The 22,553-nt window shown below is 40.6% G+C and overlaps 1 protein-coding gene across 2 annotated transcripts; it reads left to right on the forward strand.

The window, feature by feature from the left end:
• The first annotated feature begins 804 nt into the window (after nt 1-804).
• On the forward strand, nt 805-22,084 carry LOC311005702 (serine palmitoyltransferase 2-like). Of its 2 annotated transcripts, none has more exons than XM_083998228.1 (12): nt 805-1,208; nt 3,578-3,772; nt 4,854-5,008; nt 6,608-6,756; nt 9,471-9,595; nt 10,287-10,380; nt 11,538-11,643; nt 12,089-12,308; nt 12,967-13,093; nt 16,377-16,512; nt 17,110-17,239; nt 21,951-22,084. In XM_083998228.1, exons 1-12 carry the CDS (start codon nt 825-827, stop codon nt 22,068-22,070), a joined length of 1,941 nt encoding a protein of 646 aa, XP_083854354.1. In that variant the 5' UTR covers nt 805-824; the 3' UTR covers nt 22,071-22,084. The 2 variants fall into 2 exon arrangements, with proteins under 2 accessions (XP_083854354.1, XP_083854355.1); XM_083998229.1 differs by having other exon boundaries at nt 805-1,124.
• The last annotated feature ends 469 nt before the right edge of the window (nt 22,085-22,553 follow it).

The following is a 22,553-nucleotide window of genomic DNA, read 5'->3' on the forward strand; positions in this document are numbered from 1 at the left end:
TTAGTAATGTACTAACTAACGTTAATTAAGGGACCCTTATTGTAGGCTACAGTGTTACCAAAAAATCCTTCAATGTCAAGACATATAGCCTATTTACAGCAGCCTATGTGATACTTAATTATTCAATTAAATTGATAGGCTACTTGTCATGCATTTATATCACCCTGCTTGGATATCAGCTTTTGTTAACATGTTTCTTTTTCTTTTTTTTAAAGGCACCATAACACTGTTTTATATGGGATAATAATGCCTAACAAGGTGTCCATTTTCAGGAATTAATGGACGATACGGAGGCGTGAACCAGCCAAGGCAAAGGGGTGTAGCCTATCAAGAATGATAGAGTCAGTCTAAAAAAAATACTTTTATTTTATTTAGTTTTTGTGACAACTGTAACACTTGATTATAATTTTTATAAGTTTAGTGATTCCTTCGCGATTTTAATTGACATTTTTGTAAATTTTTACCCTTTTTTAGGTCTATAATAGGCTACATGAAGTCAACCCTATGCTACAGTACAAAAGAAAGCCCTAAAATAACTGTAAATCTTATTGGGATTTAACAATTTATTCAGGTTGTACAACCTATGACTTACCTCCTGAAAGTGCTGTAAACATGATTAAAAGTGAATCAAGTTCCCATACGCCAAGCCCCGCCCCTTTCGTACACGTGAACCTCTTTGCCCCGCCCCCTCCTGCAGGCTCCGATGTGACTTATTGGGCGTTGATTTCCGGTATTTAATGTCTGGATTTTCAGGTTTCACCGTGTGTGTGTAATGTGTGCGCGAGTGTGTCCGTGTGTGCGTGTCCTATGTGTGTGCGCGTTGCATGTGCGAGCGAGGGAGTGAGGGAGTTTGTAGTGCGGCTCTGAACGTCCCCGGCTCGGATACTGTCACCGCTTTGCACCGCAGGCGAGCTCCGTGTGTTCCTACATGCAAGTTACCGTCGCGGGTCCACAATCGTCGGCCAGCAATGACTGAAAGCCCCGCGACCAAGCCAGCCGATGGGGAAGTGTGTCACCGCGTGAAGAACGGACTGAAACCGGAGAGAAACGGCTTGGTGAAGAGCCTGCACCGCTGCCATGAGCAGCAGCACAGCAACAACCACTGCCACCCCGAGGAGGAGGAGGTGAGGCCCGGGATGGGACGGGGAGGACAGGCTGGTGGAGCCGGGGCAGCATCCACTGTGTGGACACACACAAACGCCAGAACGGTTGTTGTCTATATTGTCATTTCATAAACTGATAAGACAGATGTTTTTAATGCGCTGACGACTCCTGCTGTTGACAGTCTCCTGGCAGTTTGTTGTCATAGAGACAGACCAAACTACATAGAAAACATCGTAGATTTAACAGTTTTTCACCTCTTTTCAACGTTAATTTCTCCCTTAAAACATAATTGAAAAGCGGTTATAGCATCACTTTGGGACACTTTTTCATTCGGCATACTCTTAATGGCTCTAAGCGTCATGTGAATGGATTAAAATCTCAACTTTTATGAATGAGTTTCTGCTGAGCTCCACCGCTCCCCACACAGGTTTCACAGGAGGAGGATGATTCAAAAAGGCGCGTGGCTCAACTGTGGAAGTTGACATTGCACAATATGTGTCACGAATTTTAGAGCAGGTCCAGCTCAGTATGTGTCTGTAATAAGAGACACTAACCGAGGATAATATAACTCCTTTGTGTGATGAATCCTCCAGCTGGGGGCTGTTCACTGCCTGGTGACAACAAAACATTTGCATGTTTCAAAACTCATGCATTGGGTGATAACAGTTTATGTTAAAGGGAGAGCAGAGTATTTCAGTATAAACTTCTTATTGGCTTATTTGCAGATTGAACTGAAACTGTGGTGCCTCGTAGTAAAAGTTTGTAAAAGTTCCACTTTCTTGAAACAGGGTAACTTTCTCTAAAGAAACTGAGACTATGAGTCAGTGAGCAGGGGACTGGCTGAACTGGTCCACCTGTTCAGTCAGTGTCGTCCATTGAGACTGCATGAATGCTGCAGATCTGTTTTTTTTTTGTTTTTTTTTTCAAAGACGCTAATGAAATTTCCACCCTTGGGTGCACCCTCTGTTACTGTCCCAATTAACGGGTCCCATCTGACTACATGGCTGGATGCTGTTACACACATGGGCATTGAGACTCACAGACATGTTGTGGTTCAGTAATTTGAGTGTGAATGTTGCATTGCATAATTTCCAAACCTGTCCTGATAACTTGGTCCCTGCATGTTTAGACTTTATTGAAGCAGTTTTCTCTGACATAACAGTGTCTGAAAAGTTGTGACACTCATAGTATGATAGTAATAATTCAGTGATGTAACTGCTGACAAAAGCAAAGTAATGATAGTTATCTGTAGTTTGAGATTCTTAAGTAAAAGTGGGGGAGAAACAGAGTGTCATTACCATCACTACACATCGTTGTGTATAAAACAAAGTATAATTTCATGCTGCTGAAGTGTAGTGGCCGACTGAGAGACCGAGGGCCTGGTGACTGAACCTCAGCTGATTACAGTTCATGCAGATGTCAGCGTTGCTGCTCTGTAAGGTATTTGAGAGAGAGAGGCATGACCAGTCACATGTAGCGTCTAATAGCCATGAGCACAGAGACAGGCATGATGGGAAAGCAAATTGCATAACGTCTGGTGGCAGGGAGTTTCTGTCCGTCCACTCGTAAAGACGGAGGCAATCGACACGTTGATAAATTGAGTTTTCTTTACAAAGAATGGGAAAGTGTAAAGTTTATTATTGCGTTGCTGATCACTTAGCATAGAGTGCTCAGATTTCCATCAACACAACCAGTTCTTTCCTTATTTGGCAGTCAAATCTTTCCTCTGTGGCATGTCACACGGTGTTTTCTTTCCTGTATGCCTGTTGTACAACCGAACAGAACTTAATACAGTGCCCTTATCTTTCTCCCACCCAAAATTTGGCTCAACACAAGTCACTTTGGAGGAAGTTACAGAAACACTGCCCAACTGCAACAAAGTGGAAATTTGTGTTTACTCAGTCACAAGATTTTATCCATAGGAAATATTACGAAAATGTGTTTTGCATAGGAAGATTTGATTATTATTCTACATGCTAAACTTGTTTTGTTTTCCTAATATGTTTAGCAGTGACTTTTGTGTTTTACCCCTTTTCACTGCCTCGGCATGAAACTGTGCTATTTACTGAACCCAAAAGCAAACTGAATGTAGTGTTTACATACAGCCATAGCTTTAAGTCATTATGTGTCTTTTTTATTTAAAAAATGACAATATAAGACTTTTTAATTCTTGGCTGTAAAAACTGGAATTTAACAGCCTGAACGTTTGGATTTTTAACAATTTATACATAGTTTACATACATAAACATAACGTTACCCTTGCCTAAACCTAACCCTGATCTGTATCACTTCATTTGAATATCTCTGAAACACAACGATGGCATTGTAAACAAATTACAAATACATTAGAGTTATAATAGCTCCAATTATCTCTCAGTTGCCATATCTCAACATTCAAAGTGGTTTTATGAGCAATTTTTTTATGATGCTTCAGTAAAGTACTTTTTTTTTTTTTGGTTTCCATGTCACCCAGGTCCACACAGCCTCCCATCATGGCAGCCTGTACAGTCGGCCTTTCATTGAGTCTTTTGAGGAGACGCCCATGCTGGTGGCGGTCCTCACCTACATGGGCTACGGCATCCTGACCATCTTCGGCTACCTGCGTGACTTCCTCCGTCACTGGAAGATCGAAAGGTGCTACATCGCCAGAGAGAAGGAGGAACAAAGGGTGAGAAGACGCCACAGATGCAAGCTGAGAGTTTACAGGAAGAGGGTATAGAAAAGTCGTAGGGAAAACTTTCAGAACAAAACAAGTTGCTGGGATGGTATCCTTGTTGTTACGAGTTGTACCGCGACAACGCTGTGTGCAGAGCTGCTGTCAAGGAACAGGAGGCAGGATGTATTTCAGGTGTGGAATGAAAGCGATTTTAATGAACCCAGCTCTAATTAACTGTACATGCTGCCTGGTGACTCAGTGGAGAAACAGCAGTGATAACAAAAAATAAACCTGAGCTGCGATCCATTTGTTATTTTATTAAGCAGATGGCTTCGCTTTGCACACCGCAAAACTTCCAAACGTCCAAAGAGCTGCAGTGTCGGTGCGTGCGTGTGGTTGGCATTTGCAAAAAGAGGAAAACAAAGGACATTTGATGTAATCTTGTCTACTGTGATTACGTCCCAAACAGGAAATAGATTGCGAGAAAAGTGCTTGTGTAAATGCTGACACATTTGGCTGTTAAGTTGGATTTGTGTGCCTCCATATACAAACTGAGTGAGGCTGGTATAACATTTGAAATATTCTCCCTGAGGTGGCATTTCTTCTCTCTACAACAGTGCGCAATTTATCTTTTTGTCAGTCTACATCAAATAGAGTATATATCAGCACTTTTGGAACATGTCCTTCGCCAGTGGGGTTGTTTTCTTGGTGTTATGTAATATTTGATAGTGAAGCCCATTGTTTTTAGTATTTGGTAATGTTGAGGAAAGGAAGCTTGTGGAGTAGATATGGGGAAGTCGTTAAATCACCCTGAGGATATCCCACAGATATTTCCTCCAAGAACTAAGGAAAATGAACTCCCTCACTCATGTGTCATGTGTTTTAAATGTTACACATTGTATTTCTAGGGATGAAATTCCTTCCAGCTAAGCTTTTTCAAAAGTATGAGTGGCATGTAGGTCTTTGAAGTATAGCCAGTAGTTCTATAAACTCATAAAACAAACATGCGTGATTTCTGGTGAAAATTCCTGCTCTGGTCACAGTCCTGTCTCTGCTCTCTCCTATTGTGTTCTCTTTATCCGCACATGTCCAGGACTTTGTTCCCCTGTACCAGGACTTTGAGAACTTTTACACCAGAAACCTCTACATGCGGATCAGAGACAACTGGAACAGGCCGATATGCAGCGTTCCAGGCGCCAAAATGGACCTGATGGAACGGACGTCCCGCGACTACAACTGGACTTTTGAGTAAGAAAGACAAATCCTGTTATTAAGGAGTGTGAAGATGTTCATCTACATGTTAGCCAGCAGGGTTCAGACCGGGCGGAGCTGGAGGCAACAAACGGCAAGAAAGTGTCAACTGTGTAGCTAATATCCTCATCAAGGTCGAGGTTGTTGCTGTGCGAACACTCTTATCTCATACAAACACACAAAAAAGGCAGCACATTTCAGTATAGTAGACAAAAGACTTGGTAAAGCTACAGTAGACAGCAGATGCACAGGCCACAGCTTACCAAGAATTACAGTCCAAATATTGACAGCAGTATTAGCCTCAAACATCCAGTATCAACAGTCTATAATTTATGTAAAGAAAGAAAAAAAACTAGAACTGCAACTAACAATCTGCCAATTACTTAGTTTTTGTTATGTTTGGGTCTTTTTTAAAAAGGTCAAAAAAGCTGAACTTCAAAAGTCGTTTGGTCCAATTAGAGTCCAAAAGTTTTTTTGCAGAGATGACAAAGAAAACCAGCAAATATTACCATGTGAGAAGCATGTAGCTGTAACTACTATTCAAGCATTAATTGTTTAATTATGAGCATTATAACTTTTTTTTAGATAACTCATATCATCATCTTTCAGATCTCCTCCTGTTTTGTTCAAACAATTGTCCATAGCCCAAAGATAATCAGTTTACAAAGGCATAAAACATCAAAGAGCAGCAAATCTTTATAGAAGCTGCAATCTACAGATGTTTAATGCAGTTGCTTCGTAAATTAATTTCTGCACTAAATTATATAACATTCATGAACCCGATCCCACGTACACTCTACTCCACCCTTTTCCTGTTATGCATGGGGGGGAAAGACAAAAGATTAGGTGTACGTGTACAATTAACTGTAATTCACAGTATCTGACCTCAGAAACAGCCACCGACATAAATCTCTGGGATGCATTTGTAGATACGTATACATGCATCATATTGTGTGTGAAAATCATCAGCATTTATCACGATCAGCATTTCTGCAGGTTGTAGTTTTAACAATGATATCGTCTCTTTTTTTTTTTAGTTTACTTTTAGTTTATTTAAACCAGTTCAAACTCAAATCCAGTTTGAGCAAGGTATGATTGCTAAAGTCTCAGTAGCAATAACCACAGAGCCACAGCCTTATCTCCCCCAGTGCGGATTAGATAAGACCACATTTGCAGTTATTTTGAAAAGGACCATTTCCTTCTCCTCTGGGGCACTCCCATGTGTAGTTTATCATCGCGATGCATACTGTATCTTGTTACAGTGCTCACTGGTGTTTCAGGAAGGACAGAGGCCAGCCACACAGAGAGGTGTGTAACAAGTCAGGCATCACACACTGCGACAAAAAGAGAGTTTTTACAGTAAAGTATGGAGTGCATGTAAGAGAAGCTGCACCAGACAACATGGCTGTTCTTGAGATGGGAAAGACTGGAGAAGCAAAGAGAGACTTTCATGTTGTCCAGCCTCTCACTCCACTTCAATTTAGTCTTTAATTAGCTCTGCTGATCATTATTATTAATTGTACCAATGAACCTGTGAAAACATTTGCTTCCTCTCATTGATCGTTTCCTCTCGAACTCTCTCTTTCTCTCTCCCAGGTACACAGATCGGGTAGTGCAGGATGTGATTAACTTGGGCTCGTATAATTATCTCGGCTTCGCTGAGAACACGGGTCCATGTGCTGACTCTGCTGCTGAGATCACCATGAAGTATGGCGTCGGAGTTGCAAGCACCAGGCAGGAAATTGGTACAAACACACACACACACACACACAAGCGCCAGACACACCCACCGTTATTACTGTCACATTGCTGAACTTCACAGCAGCAATGACGCATCAATTCACGGATCAATTCACCCCAGTAAACAAAGCATCACAGACCAACCTGTGTAGTGATTCCGTAGAGGCCAAAACAATGGATTACATCTGTAGATGTAGTGTGTGATTGTCATGCAAAGAGCAGGATCAAGGATGCCCTGATTGATCAGCCACGGCTCATCATCAGTATGTTTTCATAAAATACGTGATTGGTAGATTGGAAATTATGCTTTTGGTCATAGATCACCTTAAAATCAATCATCTGTGGTTAATACCTTGTGTTTCCAGCTGAAAGAAGTGCTATGTGACTAAATGAGCAGGCACGCTGATAAAAAATTTAGTCCATCTGCAGTGCATGCAAAAGATGAGGGGTATTGGTTGATCATGGTCATAAATGATCCGCGTGATTGTGGCATCCCTAATCATAATGCATAGTTTTATTATCTCAGCTTCATTTATCCTGCATTTCAAACATTTTTGATCTTGGACAAAATCTCGGGTGACTTTAAAGAAGCTATGAATAATTTTATAATGTGTGTGGTTTTCCTTCAGTGTTGCTCACCAGAATACATTGTTTCTGTCCTACTGACCTGAAACAACATTATTGTCATTATTGATTAATCTCTAGTGTAATTTTTTGATCAAATGTTTAGTCTCTCCAGTTTACTGACATTTTTATCTGTCATGTATTTTCCTGAAAAACGGCAAAAAGATTTCAATTTAGATTTGATACAGTAACAGACAAAAGCAGCAAATCCTCAGATTTGAGAAGCTGGATCCAGAAATCTTGTATTTTACTACTATTTTCTAATATTTGTGTCTAACAATCATCTGTTAAAGTCAGTTTTTCTTAACAGCTTTTTAAAAAAAAATTGAATTGAATTCTTGTGCATTGTGCCTCTTCTCAAAAAACATTGCCTTAAAGTTATCATAAACTCAACAGAGCATATTAAAGCCTTTACCTGCTCCAAACAAACAAATGTAACAACATATTGATAAAAACAACACTGTTATTGAAATATTTCAAAAAGAAATATCAAAACACAAATTAAGTCCAGGATCAAGTCACTAAGTCCAGAACGATACAAATGTGTCAGTATTTCTGAGAATCAAGCTTGAAAAACTGTTGAAAATAATATCTGGAGATTAGAGGTGTCTTCAAGGATTTATAGTTACTTTCATAATCTGTGGCTGAAGCCAGACTGCAGAGCAAGTTTGATAAGATCCAGATGAGCGTGGGGGAAGTGAAGTAGACCATCTGTTTAACAGATATTTACAGATACAGTTTAACCAGTGACGCATCTCTTCTTATACAGAAAGAAGGCCTGCCCACATTTTGATAGAGGGAGCAATAGTGGGGGCTGCATATGATTTGTCAACTTAAAGTGTTCTAAGTTGATGCACATGACTGTAGAGGAGATGACATGTCATGTAGCACTGACTGACACACTGACTCTGTGTGGTCAAGTTTTATTATGTTTGTGCACTGAAAGACTTTAGTCATCTGGTGTTATTTTTGCTAAATAAGCAGTAACATAAAGAAAAAGCTAGACTGTATGGGCTACTATGCTTATTTGTTTTCTTGCCAAGAGTTTAATAAGAAGATGGATCCCTCCTGCATGTCTATAAACCAAATATAAAGCTACAACCAGCAACTGGTTAGTAAACCTCAGAGGAAAACAGCTACCTTGACTCTGTCCATATGTAAAACTACTTTGCTTACCAGCACCCATATAGAATAGTTTTGAGCAATTTGTACATAAACCAACCTGTGTGCCTTTACAATTAAATTAATGTGTACAAAAAACTGCAGATACGACATGATCTTTTAAGGAGCTGGTGGGTGTATTTTTGAATGTTGAAGAGCCAAGCAGCTCTGTCTCCCTTTCCAGTCTTGCTCCAATCTGCTAAACTAAGCTAAACATTCCTGGACTGTAGCTTAACAGTGAGTGTCTTATATGAAAGTGTTAAGCAATAAATGTTGAACTATCTTATCCTACCAAAATAACCTTTCTTGGCATGCAGTGGCTTCAGAAAGTACTCAGACCCCTGCACTTTTTGAACACTTTGTTGTCTTGTAGACTCAATTTTAAATGGATAAAACAGCTATTTTAAGACAGGGCCCATGGTTCACCTCTCAGCACAACACTGGCCTGAAGCACACCAGCCAAGAATACGCTGGAGTGGCTTCAGGACAACTCTGTTGACCGTCCTTGAGTGGCCCAGCCAAGCCCAGGCTTAAATCCCATCGGACATCTGATGATGGCGGTTCACAGATGCTTCTCGTTCAGTTTGATGGAGCTTGAGAGGATCTGCCAGGGGGAGTGGGATAAATCCACGTGTGCAGAGCTCGTAGGGATTTACCCAAGATAGAAGATTCAAAACTGAATTTACTGCCAACGTACTACAAACTGCTGAATTAAGGGTCTTAAAAAATTATTATACATAAATCAAAGTTTTCTGCTTTTCGATTTTTCATACATTTATGATCATGGGTTATTGTGTATAGATTGATGTGGGTAAAAGCCAGTGTTACTCATTTACAACACAATGAGGTATGCAACAAGTGAATACTTTCTGATGCCACTGTAGGTCTTCTTCAGGTCCTGAGGTGTCATGTGTAGTATGTGTCTGTTTTTCAGGCAACCTGGACAGACATGAGGAGATGGAGAAACTGGTGGCAAAGTTCCTCGGCGTGGAGTCGGCCATGGCGTTTGGGATGGGGTTCGCTACCAACTCCATGAACATACCAGCGCTGGCTGGGAAGGTAAGACCAGAGGTGATGGGCTGCTCCACAGTAGAACTGATCTATTCTTACAGCAAAGATTCCTTATCTCTGTTTTTAGGCTTCCTTCTCGTTTCCCAGCCAGACTCACTCTATGTTGACACAGCATTTTTCTCCCCTTTTCTTTCTACCTCACTCCCACTTCCTCCTCTTATATTACAAGAATGTAGGTTTTCATTGGACTGTAGCACTTAAACAGGAACATTTCATAACATAATCCTATCACAGGGCACCAGCAGCACAGAAAAGACACAAAACACAAAATCACCCTCTGGCGTCGTGTCAGGAGGAAACTTCATGTTTGTACAAGTGAATAGTAGCACAACATGCATGTCAGGGTGAAAAAAAGAAAAAACAAAGGGGTCAAACCTGTCTGTTTTGTCACATTGCTGCGGATGTTGTTTGACAGGTAGATATTTCAGCGTGGAATCAGTGGAGGTTTTGAGGCTGCTGCTTTAAATTCTTTAGCTCTTGTGAAAATATACAAACTGGTGAAGATGTGTTTACATAAACATCGGAGCACTCACTTCCACTACACAACCAATAATTATTGTACCAAACAGATTTTTGAAAATGTGTTATGCTATCTGCCACCTCAGAAAAGAAAGGAAGAAAGATATATATGTTTGAATAATGAATGCTAATTAATTAATAATGGTATGGTGACCTGCAGGGGTGTCTGATCCTGAGTGATGAATTGAACCATGCCTCCCTGGTGCTGGGAGCCAGGCTCTCTGGGTCTATGATCAGAGTCTTCAAACACAACAGTGAGTACAATAGTAGTACTTGTATTGTATTAGACATGTATTAGAAAACTGATGGTGGCTAAATCGACTTCAGTTTGAGGAATCTGGTGCTGTTCATGCTAGCTCTCGGTCATACTGCTGAAACATAAGATTTGAATTGACTAGATATCCTCTTCATTACACTTGCTCTTCCTCATATGAGTCAGTTTTCCATTGAAAACTCACACATTGTATTGGACTGTCTTTCAACACAGACTTAATTTTCACACAATGGAAGAAATATCTGTGGTTGTCACTCCTGCAGAAGAGAAGAGCTAGCTAGCTGCTAGTGAGACTAAAATAAAAGTGTCAAGTGTCGACTTAACACTGATTAATAATATAAGGTTAGCTCTCAATCTTGACGAACATGTGACACATTAATTATAATGTGTAAATAACTTGTGTTTGTAATTAGTTGTAGAAACGATAAGTCCCTTTTTCTTCGATATTTCTAGCTCGGGCAATTAGTCACAGCTCGACTTTAACAGTTGTGTGATTCTTTCACAAATAATCTGTCGGAGTAATTTGTCGGATAATCCATCTGGAGAAGCTTTATACTATTTGACATGAATTACTAGTTAGCCGTTATTGCCTCACTAATGATCCAACCAAAAGACCTCAGCTAAGCACAGTCAGCCGTTTCTTGTCTATTTTTACAGTTTTAATCAATCAATTATTATTATTATTATTATTATTATTATTATTATTATTATTATTATTATTATTATTATTATTATTATTATTATTATTATTATTATTATTATTATTAAATATAGCTTGTCTTGTCAGCTACAGCTACAAAAAAACCTGCAAGATATTCCTCAAGCACATTCCAGGGGTTTGAAAACACACATCACTGTCATTTTTTTAGAATATGGAGTTGAACCACAAACATGCTAAGAACTAGACCAAAATTATGGAAGAATCTCATATTTGTTTGGTTGTTGTGTTTTTCTACAACAGCTATTCAGTCGGAGCAGGATTGTCTACTCTTTATTTGAATTTCCATTGAAACTGTGTATCATAGGCGGAGGTCTTACTGCTTCAAATACATTTCCGACTAACCAGAAACTGATAGTGGTTTCCTGCCACCGTAGATGCCACAACTTTCATTTTCAATCTCTTGATTTTGTGGTCAGATATGCAGAGCCTTGAGAAGCTGCTGAGAGAAGCCATAGTTCACGGTCAGCCCAGGACTCACAGACCATGGAAGAAGATCCTCATCGTGGTGGAGGGCATTTACAGGTACTTTTGTCCAAGATGCTTGAATAAAAAAAATTTCAGACGCTCAGAGGCATTCTGCAACATTAACACAAATGTGTCATTTGCCAAAAGTAATAATGCAAGTCATTTTGAAAGTTCCAGTGATTCACTGACTTCACTTGTTCCTGGTTTCAAACGAACACCGCCTGACTGACTAAACTGCACAAGCATCAGATTTTGTACATCAGTAAATAAAGATATTTTTGAAGTTATAAACTGATCAAACTGGTTTTGCCTATAAAATCATTACTACAGTCCTACATTAATTATTTATACATAACAATACACTTGATAACCACTTGTCATTCAGGTTAATTGTGTTCTCAGCAAACTTCCTGGATTGTGAAGGAACTAACATGAATTAACATGACCACATCATGACATTTGGTTTAACGCTGACTGATACCTTGCTGTGTCCTCTCTGCAGCATGGAGGGCAGTGTAGTCCGCCTGCCGGAGGTGATAGCGCTGAAGAAGCGCTACCGGGCTTACCTGTACCTAGACGAAGCCCACAGCATTGGGGCGCTGGGGCCCAGAGGGAGAGGTGTGGTCGATTACTTTGGCCTAGATCCCTGTGATGTGGATGTCATGATGGGCACATTCACCAAGAGCTTTGGAGCCGCGGGGGGATACATCGCAGGGAAACGGGTGAGGATGGAGCGCAGTGGGTTTATTTTATGGGCATATAGAAAGAAGCAAAAGACAGTATACTGTTGCATGAAATAGGTTCAGGTTCACATTTTGCATTATCTTGCACTGTTGTTGCTGGTGGATGCAATCTTCTAAGATCAGAGGTTACAGTGTAAAGTGGCTAAGTTTGAACTTAGAAAATGAAAATGACACCTGTCATCTCGACAATGTGGACTTACAGCCTTGGAATTTATCTGTGCTGCATTCCTGACATACTAGTCCTATCCATAACACATCATTATGATGACACCAGTCTGTCAAAGATCTTAGAGCTTTAAAAAAACTGTCTGTGTGTTTTTTTTTTTAAAGCAAACATGAGGCATGAATCTCAAGTATAAAACTGGGTCATCACATTGTAGGCTGTAACTTATAATAATAAAGTGTTAATTTGAGTGGTAGGAAATATTATACTGACATATTCACTTAACTTAAAGTCTTCTTACGTTCTAAAATGAGCATGTTAATACAGCATTTTCATCTTAAGAAGTACAATTTGACTTCTTAATATGGACATCAAAATCAACATTTTGGACTACCATGTTCCATAATAAAGGTGGTAACAGCAGTGTTGTTCATGCATATTTACTCACTCGTCTTGTGTATCTGCTGGGTTTAGGAGCTTATTGAGTACCTGCACTTGCATTCTCACAGTGCAGTCTACGCCACCTCCATGTCTCCTCCTGTGGTGGAGCAAATCATCACTTCTATGAAGTGCATTATGGGAGAAGATGGCACAACAATAGGTGAGTCCAAATATTGAACTTTTTTTCAAGATGTAATTAATCTAGGTATGTCACAATCTAGGTATTGACAATAACTTTTTTGCAAAAAGATAGGGGTTGCCTTTTTAGTGTCTGTTATATGCAAACTCATCTAATTAATTTGCCAAATAGTAAAATTTATCTTACACTTGTGTTATAGTTTTGTGTCTGAGTGTGTTTTTTCATCATAGTTATCATTGATATCATTTGAAATCTTTTGGTCACAATAATCAATATATTCACTCACTACTCACTATCAGGAGTGAGTGGTTAAGAACTGCCATGTCTGACTTTCTGCTGCAATGAGGGCATAAAGATGTTTCCAAAAGTAGTTAATGAACCAACTCTGACAGGTTCTAACATTAAAGGCACAAAAAAGTAAAGAAAATGTGATTTTGTGGAACGAATGAAGTCCCTTTGGGTTTCTTCCTGTTCCAGCAACAAAGACAAGCCCCTTGATGTCTCCATAAAAAAAAAAAAGCTGAAAGAAAGCTTAATTAAAAATGACATCTGTTCTTTCAAATACCCTACTTCATTCCTGTGAAGTCCCCAACCAGATCAAATGATATCATTTAAAGTTACATTTATGAGAGTGCTGCATCTTCTAGTTGAGATGAAAACTCCACGTTACAGCCAAATATTTTAAAGGAGTCGGGGCAGAGGTGGAAATTAAATGGAATTATTTACAGGTTAATGTCAATGCAGATGTAACGGAGATGATCAGAAGGTGGAGAGGGATAGGACAAGGTGGTGGTGCACAAAAGAAGAACTGCACCAAAACTGGCATTAACTCTGAATGACCTCGATAATGTTTATCAGGTCAGAGCCACTCGGAGGGCAAGGGCCATTCTGGCAAACCCTCTCCACGCTCTTCATGCAGAGTTTCAACTCCTCCCATCGAAGAGGAGGTATACGTTCCCTTGTCAGGCCAAATCAAATAGATATTTAAAGTCCTTTGTCCCGTCTGCCGTTAGATTCCTCAATACGCTGTAGGTGAATCTGTTGGGAACGATGTACAGTGCTGTAATCTGTGATGACTATATGTGTTTATATGTATTTATTGTATTATTGTGTGTGCTATGTGAGATCTACTGTGTTTGACTCTGAACTTCTGCTGCAAACCAAATTGCCCTTCGGGGACATTAAAGATTTTCAAATCAAATCAAATCAAACAATTACAAAAACGGCACCAAGCAATAATCCTGGTGTGCATAGATAGATCGTTAACCATGAGTTAGGCTGAAAGGCCAAGAGCAGAGTGAAGTGTTCAGGAGTCTTCTTTTTAGTCAGGACCCCGAATGACGACAACAGACACCAAACATGACTGTTGCACCTGGAGAAAAAAAACAGGGGGAGGAGGAAGGGAGAAGAAAAACACAAACCCTTTTCCCTTGTATTGTATTGCATTGTATTGCATATTAAAAGATCTGGAGTAGCAGCATATGACAAGGTCAATGTTTTACTCAGATGAATAAAGGAGCTGACAGCAACAAAGACTCAACATGCCAGGTAGATTGAAAGCTTCGAAGTGAAAATAGACCAGAAGTGCCAAGTCAGATGCTGCACAAAGCAACACGGTACACAATAATAATAAAAAATGTTGTATAAAGAAAGGCAATCATTCAAAGAAAATAAACGATGTGGATTGTTATGAAATTAAGGTGAATGATATGTCTTGGGACGTCATTTCAAAATAAACTTTTCAGTTAATTTCAGTCGCTGAAATTCTCATCATCAGCCACTAGATGTCAGTGCAAACTACAGCACAGAGAGATGAAGCTATTGAAGGCCTAAAAAAAACATTTCTGATAGTTTTGCATGTGTGACCAGGGCATTAGCGAATCCTGTTGATTCACTGTCTGGTGATTTTCTGTTTAATGATACTAGTTACCCCTATAGCATAGTATAGTATAGTAAAGGTAAAACCCACCATAGTGTAATGTCTATAATCAGTCAATCAATCAATTTATTTTTTAAAGTGCAAAATCACCATGGTACATGGTCTCAATACACCTTACAATAAAACATGGCATCATAACAACATCATAACAACATCCTCTGTCCTTAGACCCTCACATCGACTGAGGAAAAAGTCCATGGAAAACCCTTTTAACAGGGAAAAATCTGAGAATAATAATATAATATAAAATCTAAATGTAACAAACTGGTTGGAACTGAGGTCAGGTAGGGTTAGGTATAGAGGTATATTATACCTGTGGTCCAAGATGTAAATAATTAGTTTGTAAGAGGAGAGACGGGAAAAGATCCCACAAAATTTCAGATTCAAATTTATTTGTTGTTGTCCTACAGGGGAAGTTTGTTTTCACAGTCCGTATAACAGATAATCATTTCAACACACAAATCCTGTGTTTGTAGTATATGTTTCTATAAATGTAATATATACCAGCCACTCCCTACTGTAGTGCCTGTAAATTGCAGTAAGTATTTACTATTAACTGTTAAGTTATCTTTTTTTTTTCTAATGGTCAGATGGCTGTACTGTAAAATCATTTTGAAACGCAAATAAACATAGACTCATTTGTATGCACCTCTGCAAAAATATGCATGCAGTTGTGTTTTTGAGTAGTTGGGGAAAACTAAATTTGTGCGCACACTAAACAGAGTTTGTTGCCTTGTGTTTGATGCAACCCCTTCTTTTCAGAGAAGCCACTGAAGAGATCTCCTGTGGGAGAAGGGAGAGAAAAAAATAACAGAGAAACTCAGAACTTTATCTCCCCATGGTGCCTGGATGCTGTAACTCTCACATGTTTTCTCATGAATGTGATTGTTTTTCAGCTGCTTGTCAACCATCGTTTTTTTCATCTTTTCAAAGCACCGTCACCCTCACTGATTTCCTTTCTTTTCTTCTCAACCAGAAATATCAGATCTGGTGAAGAAAAACTGAGTCTGAAAGGGAGAGGAGTCTTTATTAAACTCTTCTTTGTCACTTCTTGTACATGTTTATTTTAACCAAGTTATTTTTAACTAAGAGTCGTAAAGTTCTACCGAATAATCATCAACATTCAGTGCAGGTCAAAACAGTAAATAAACATACACATACTATTCATTAACAACAAGTGGATTGCACTTACTGTAAGTGCAGAATACGTTCACACCTTTAAGTGACCTCATAACAATAGTGCTTAAAAAACTTTATATAAAATCATCAGGTGTATGTAAACACCAGATAAAAGTGTGGTCAACTGGCAATGGATTTGCTGTCATCTCTCGTCGACTCTTCAGAATCTCTTCTCATCACCTCCAGGCCGTGACCGTGTCCGACAGCTGGCAGAGAACACAGTCTATTTCCGCCAGAGGCTTCGAGAAATGGGTTTTATCATCTACGGCAACAACGACTCCCCCGTCGTACCCATGATGCTCTACATGCCCGCCAAGATAGGGTGAGCCTCCAACTTTGACTGGCTGCTGCTGGACTTTATCCACCAAGGATATTGACCTGTTTTTATTTAATTTTTTTTACCTGGTACTTTGTTTTTAAGTGCAAAGTTTTGAGGTTTTATAAAGGAGAACATAACACATAAACCAGACAATACAGAACATTCAATATCACTGAGGGAGATAAATCATGGTGTATCGGGAAGAAAAGAAATAAACAATAATATTGCTCTGTGTAGCATGGGGGGTTACAATAATCCAAGAGGGAGGGGGTAGTGGAAGGCTGGCATAAACCAACCAGCCATGGAAATCCATCCAGTCTACATGGGGAGCGGGGAAGGTGATATATTAAACAGTTTTATGGGTAATAGTCAGAATGAAGGTTCAGACAGTCTTGATAATGGAAAAGGTAGTTTTACAAAAGAAAAGTTCAAACTCCTCTCACTAAGCATTTCACAGTCTCCCTCAGTGGATCCAGTTGCTCAGTTGTATAACGTTTCAACAGTCTTAAAGTTGCTTTACATGAATAACTTATGACGTGTGTCTTTTTTTGTTTGTTTTGTTTTTGTTTCCTGTGTCTCCCTCGTCTTTTGTCCCACCAGAGCGTTTGGTAGGGAGATGCTGAAGAGGAACATCGGGGTGGTGGTCGTGGGTTTCCCTGCCACGCCCATCATCGAGTCCAGGGCACGCTTCTGCATCTCAGCCGCCCACACTAAAGACGTGCTCGACAGGGTAAATAACTACTTCCACTACTAAGCAAAGAGTTTTTTTAGATGGGTAAGAAGCAACTCTCATTTAAAAGGTTCCACTTTCAATTTCAAAACACATGTTGCAAATATTTTTCTGACTAAACAAGCATTTAAAATGACTTTCTCTCCCATGTTTGGACACCTGAAATGTGACCATTAGCACTCAAGGGTAAAACTCTGTTGATATACAGCTCCTGCACATTACGTGGAGCCAAACCTGCATTGTTTTTCTTCTTTTCTTTTTCTTTTTTTCTCAAATATTTTTAGCCTGCAAGGGGTATTGATGGTGACTATTCATGCATAGCCAGATCTCAGTGCGCTCTGCCCACACAGGAGAAAGGTCTGGGAAGCCATTATTATTCAGTGAAAAACACTCTCTGGGCCTTGTAGACGTTCTTTAATTAGTCAGAATTGTCAGTCCAAAGCTTTAATTGCACTAAGCTTTACTGCTGCTTCTGCTCGGTCTTGTTCTGGGAGGGTCATGGCTAATTACTGGATGTGTGTAGGCTACACATCAAGTTTTTTTGGGGTTTTTTTGTTTGTTTTTTCTCCAAAGTTTTCAAGTGTGTTGCCTGTTAACTTGATTTGCCAGGAGGGAGAGTCGGGTACAACATGCCAATTTTCTACAATTGGCATGGAGAGCTACTGGCTGTTACTAGCTGTTCAAAGTTATAGTCCTACTAAAAGTTAGTGCCCTCTTGTTCCATTGTAATGACCCCCAAGAAAGTAAGACAAGAGATGACGGTGATATTAAAGGGAAGAGTAGGGCAGTCTAATGGGGAGAAACAAGTTCTCTAACTGGGAGGACACAGGTTAGATGTATTGTGTCCACAAGTGTCCACTAGCGTAGAAAACTTTCCGAGTCTCCTCAGACACAGATCATTAGAAGTGTATCACTCTGAGAAGTTGAGTTGAAGTGACCCCATTCAGAAACGACAGGAAAGCATCAATTGGTTCGGGCTGCAGGTTAATGCGAGGTGTATTCACAGTGTTCAGAGTTCAGACCACCACTCCAGTCGTCCTCCTTACTCATTGTGTTGCTGTACAAAAGCACAGAGCTTTGATCGCTCTTAGCAACGCATCAAAAAGAGGTGCCTACTCTTCTCAACAAGGCCTCTTCTGCTGTACTGAAATGAGTTCGCTGCTGAGCCGACCACACTGCCTTTTCCACTCAGGGGCCTTAAGTCCTCTTATTATGTCGCCACGACAACTACACAGCCGTAGATGGAGACATGACGTTTTAGGCTTGACGTCCTACTTTTGTGAATGTAAAATCTCACGTTCAACTTCAGGGAGGTTCTGTTGGTCTGAACGTTCAGTTTGGACTCATGGGTGAAGTGATGAGATTTTAGTCAAAAGTCAGAAGATCAGGGTTAGGTCTGGTTTGGTGCTAGGACGGCTTACGGGTAGAGAGTTAGGGTTGGCCCATAATAATTAATTCAGTGCATTAAGACTTATTCCACCCTTGACAATACTGTAAACATCATTTGGCACATAATTGTTTTAAGACACCAGCATCAAATTCTCCTCTCCAGCTCTTTCCTGTGGTCTCTCTCCGCGCCCATCTGGAAAACTCTGTGCATGTGCAGCTGTGCAGGTGTGTGTGTGTGTGTGTGTGTGTGTGTGTGTCTGGAGCAGAGGGAACTGAGGCTGGAGAGGGAAAATGGCAACCAGCCAAAGCAAGTTTATCTGTCTATAGCCACAGTAACTAACTGAAGATAGAGGCAGACAAATCGCTTCAGAGAAGATACTGTCTGTCTGCATGTCAGGCAGCTGCATCACTGCTGCTGCAGCTCTGCATTGTTACCGACAGCTCGACTTGACTTGTTTACCCTCGTTCAGAGCAAGACGCACACACACTCACACACTAATGGAGAGTGTCTCCATGTATAGAAGGATTACATTGGAGATTTTGAATACTGCAATATTTATATTTATTCCTTATGTTCCATATCACCCAAACATAGGCCAGGGTTAGAGTGTAGGATTCCTTTAGTGGGTTAGAGTAGAGTTATAGGGTTACACAATTTAACAGAATTGTCCAACTGTGACATCGTAATGTTCTGTGGTAATATTTTTCTGGACGTTATTTAATGCTGGAACTCAGAAACAGGAGGGAGATTGTAACCATCTGGTTGTAAGAGTCTTCACTTCCTCTCCCTAGATGACCAACAGGTCAGAGCCCCCCCCCCCCCCCCCATTAGTTTTACTCCTCTTTCCTCCACTGTAAAAAAACTAGTCACAATAGTTTTCTCAAATCTCCCATGTCAGTGCGATGATAACTTCCATTTTGACAAAAATACATGTGAAGCGTACTTGAGACTCAGAAGCAGACTGTGACTCCAAGATGTGCCGTCTGTTCAGGAGCTTTATCTTCTCATGTTCTTCTTCTTCTTTTGCTTTAAAAAAAAAAAAAAAAAAAAAAGTCAGTGCGAGTAGTGTAGTGCTGTAGTGCCTTTATCTTTCATGTTAACCCCCCCTCTCTTTCTCTGTTGGCCTTTCACTCTGTATCGTTCCCTCACACTTTGATGTGTCATGTCGGTTTGTGGTTCTTTTACCTACCGTTGAGCTTGGCAGTTGTGTCTCCTCATTTACACACACACCTATACATATATAGCCTGGCTCTCGCCAGACCCTTGTAGTTCCGCAAAGCTCCACCAGAGGCGCTACGCTCAGCTTCACACAAGGGTCTGGACTCGAGGCCAATGCAAACTTCTTCCCCGGAGCAAAAAGTAATGAACCAATCAGGATTGCCCGGCGGGACTTTCTGAGGTGTGACGTAGCGCTGAAGCGACTGTTTGAGTCAAACAACAATGGCGGCTCGCAGTGAGTGGCTGAAGTAGCACGTCATTCAAGATAACGGACAAGTGGTTTATCCAATCACATACAAGATGTTTTTACAAGGCCCCGCCTTCTGAAATGAATCGCCTATGGAGCAGTCCCAGACCCTTGTGTGGAGCTCAGCGTAGCTTTGCGGAACTACAAGGGTCTGGCGAGAGTCAGGCTAATACATATATACACATGTACTCTTTTATTTTCTTCAGACCTTTCATGTCATTGATCGCATGAATCCTGGCTTTAAACGTCAAATCCTGACTAACCTACATGGACATGAAAGAAGTGAGGACAGATGTGTCTATACATACAAAGTCAATGGAAAGACATGAATGGAGATGAATGGCACAGCTTTTCTGCCAACACCACAAACCGGCGTAAAGATGCATCAACTGCTCTAATCAATGTTTTTTAAGTGGATCAAATTACTACATGTTAAAGGGCCCATATTATGCAAAATCCACTTTCTACTGGTTTTGTAGCGGTCCTATGTGTTCTATGACGCCTGGAGGTGGAAAAAAGTCTGTCCACTCCCTTAATTGATTGCTACACTTTTTTGAGATCGTGTCTCCAAACGGGCGAATTGAAAGTGCTGTGCAGCTTGACGTCACGAAGCACCGAACTGAAGTGACTCCACCTCCCGGTACTTCCTTATACTCACCCTGGGCCAGTGTAGAAAAACGTGAGCTCCGCCCGGTGATTTCCGTAACAGCGACAGTCTCCCCCCCCCCTCTCTCTCCCGTCCGTCATTTGACATGAAGCGGTGCGGGAGGAGCGGTCGGTACCGTGGCCGCCAAATGATTGTTTTTAATCATTGACTGAAAAACATATTGGAACGGTACCGCTTCTCATCAGCGCAGCGGTCCTCATCATGGAATGAGAGACAACTGAACGAAGAAGGCTCCTCTCCTGGGGCAAAACCACGTCAATATTCTCCGGTAGCTTCTCATCAGTCGCACCATGCACAGTTTGTGCTGCTGCTCAGTTTCACTTGTTTTTTTTTATTTGACAGTTTCACACAGAACTTTCTGGTGGCTGTAGGAGTCTCTCCATGTTTCTCCTTCTGCCACAGTGAAAAATGAACATTTACATTTTTTTCAGACAAGATGAGAGTCTCAGAAACTTTTTTTTTTCGGAAATCAATGCCCGACCCCATCCCTATTCCCAATGTCAACATTGGCACATGTACCTGTAGTGAAAACCACACCCTCTCTCCCCGTGACGGCTGTGGAGTGGACATAGTTTACACATCTTATTTGCATTTCAAGGTGCAGACACAGAAATGGCTCGTTCACAGGAGAGCTCTGGAGAGCTGCTTTTAGATTGCTGAGATGTAGAGCTGCAGATTGATTTGGGGACAATACACTAGGAATACAATATGGTTGGACATCTTAGACCCATGTGAAATGGTTGAAAAACAGCATAATATGGGACCTTTAAATGAAAGTCGTCGCCAGGAAGTAACAAATCTACACATCCCACAAAAAGAAGCCTTTATACAAATTCAGGCAGCAGCAGATCTGTCACATGCTCTCTATAGTGTTATGTAACATGACATTAGTCATTCCTGCTGCTTGAAATCTAGAAAGTTAGATTAGTCGGGAATAAAGCAGTTTCAGTCTGAACAAACACTTCAGATTTGTTCACATGGCAACAAGATGTGACTTCACCTCACACACGAGCAATAGGAGTGAAATATCTGGTCCTAAAGCTGTGGTCTTGCCTGTTTTTAAAGGAAGATTGTGACTTCATTTTAAGAGACAGATGTGTTTTTTCCATAAAATCTTGCTTGGTGCAGCTTTAAATTGGCTCCAGCCACATATTGCACTTCACATTGATGTTTTTTTTTTGTCTCACAGGCTCTGAGTGCCATCAGTGAGGTAGGAGACCTTCTTCAGCTCAAGTACTCCCGACACAGAATACAGCCGTCTTTGGCGCGGCCTTTTGACGATAACGTTTATGAGGACATTGACGACTGACGAAAGGCCTCCCCTCGTTCGGCGTGAACCTGAAGAAGCGCAGAAAACGACGGGTCAAGGTGGATCACAAGTCTTCCACAAGGACCAAGATGTGCACAGGTGCCCCCCCCACCCCACCCTTGTCACTGGCTTGCCATAACGTAACCCCGCCTCTCCAATAAAATGAAAACACTTAGAACTGTCATTTAATTCTACTTTGCCTTACCTAAACATACAGAACATGTGGTGAATGCACTGAAAAATAGCACCTCTGCTTTTTCCTGTGTACTTTTTCATTTTCTCCATCCCTTTTTTTTTTTTTAATCATTTTCTGTCTGAACTTTTTGTTTTTAGGTAAATGTGTGACTGTTTGTACTGCTCGTATCCATCGTGTTAAGCCTTGTTGTGTATGTAGACAAGTGTCAGCTTTCCATGTCTCTGAGACCGTGAGATTCTGGGATATTTTTCTTTTATATTGTGGTTCGAAAATGAACTTTATAAACT

Source organism: Trachurus trachurus (genome assembly GCF_905171665.1).
Source record: "Trachurus trachurus genome assembly, chromosome: 22".
NCBI lineage: Eukaryota > Metazoa > Chordata > Actinopteri > Carangiformes > Carangidae > Trachurus > Trachurus trachurus.

Excerpts from the sequence above, each read along its gene's own strand:
- LOC311005702 (XM_083998228.1), top strand. The coding sequence starts at position 825 with ATGTGCGAGCGAGGGAGTGAGGGAGTTTGTAGTGCGGCTCTGAACGTC. Across the intron at positions 9,596-10,286 it reads TACCAGCGCTGGCTGGGAAG|GGGTGTCTGATCCTGAGTGA; the intron begins GTAAGACCAGAG and ends GGTGACCTGCAG. Across the intron at positions 10,381-11,537 it reads CAGAGTCTTCAAACACAACA|ATATGCAGAGCCTTGAGAAG; the intron begins GTGAGTACAATA and ends TTTTGTGGTCAG.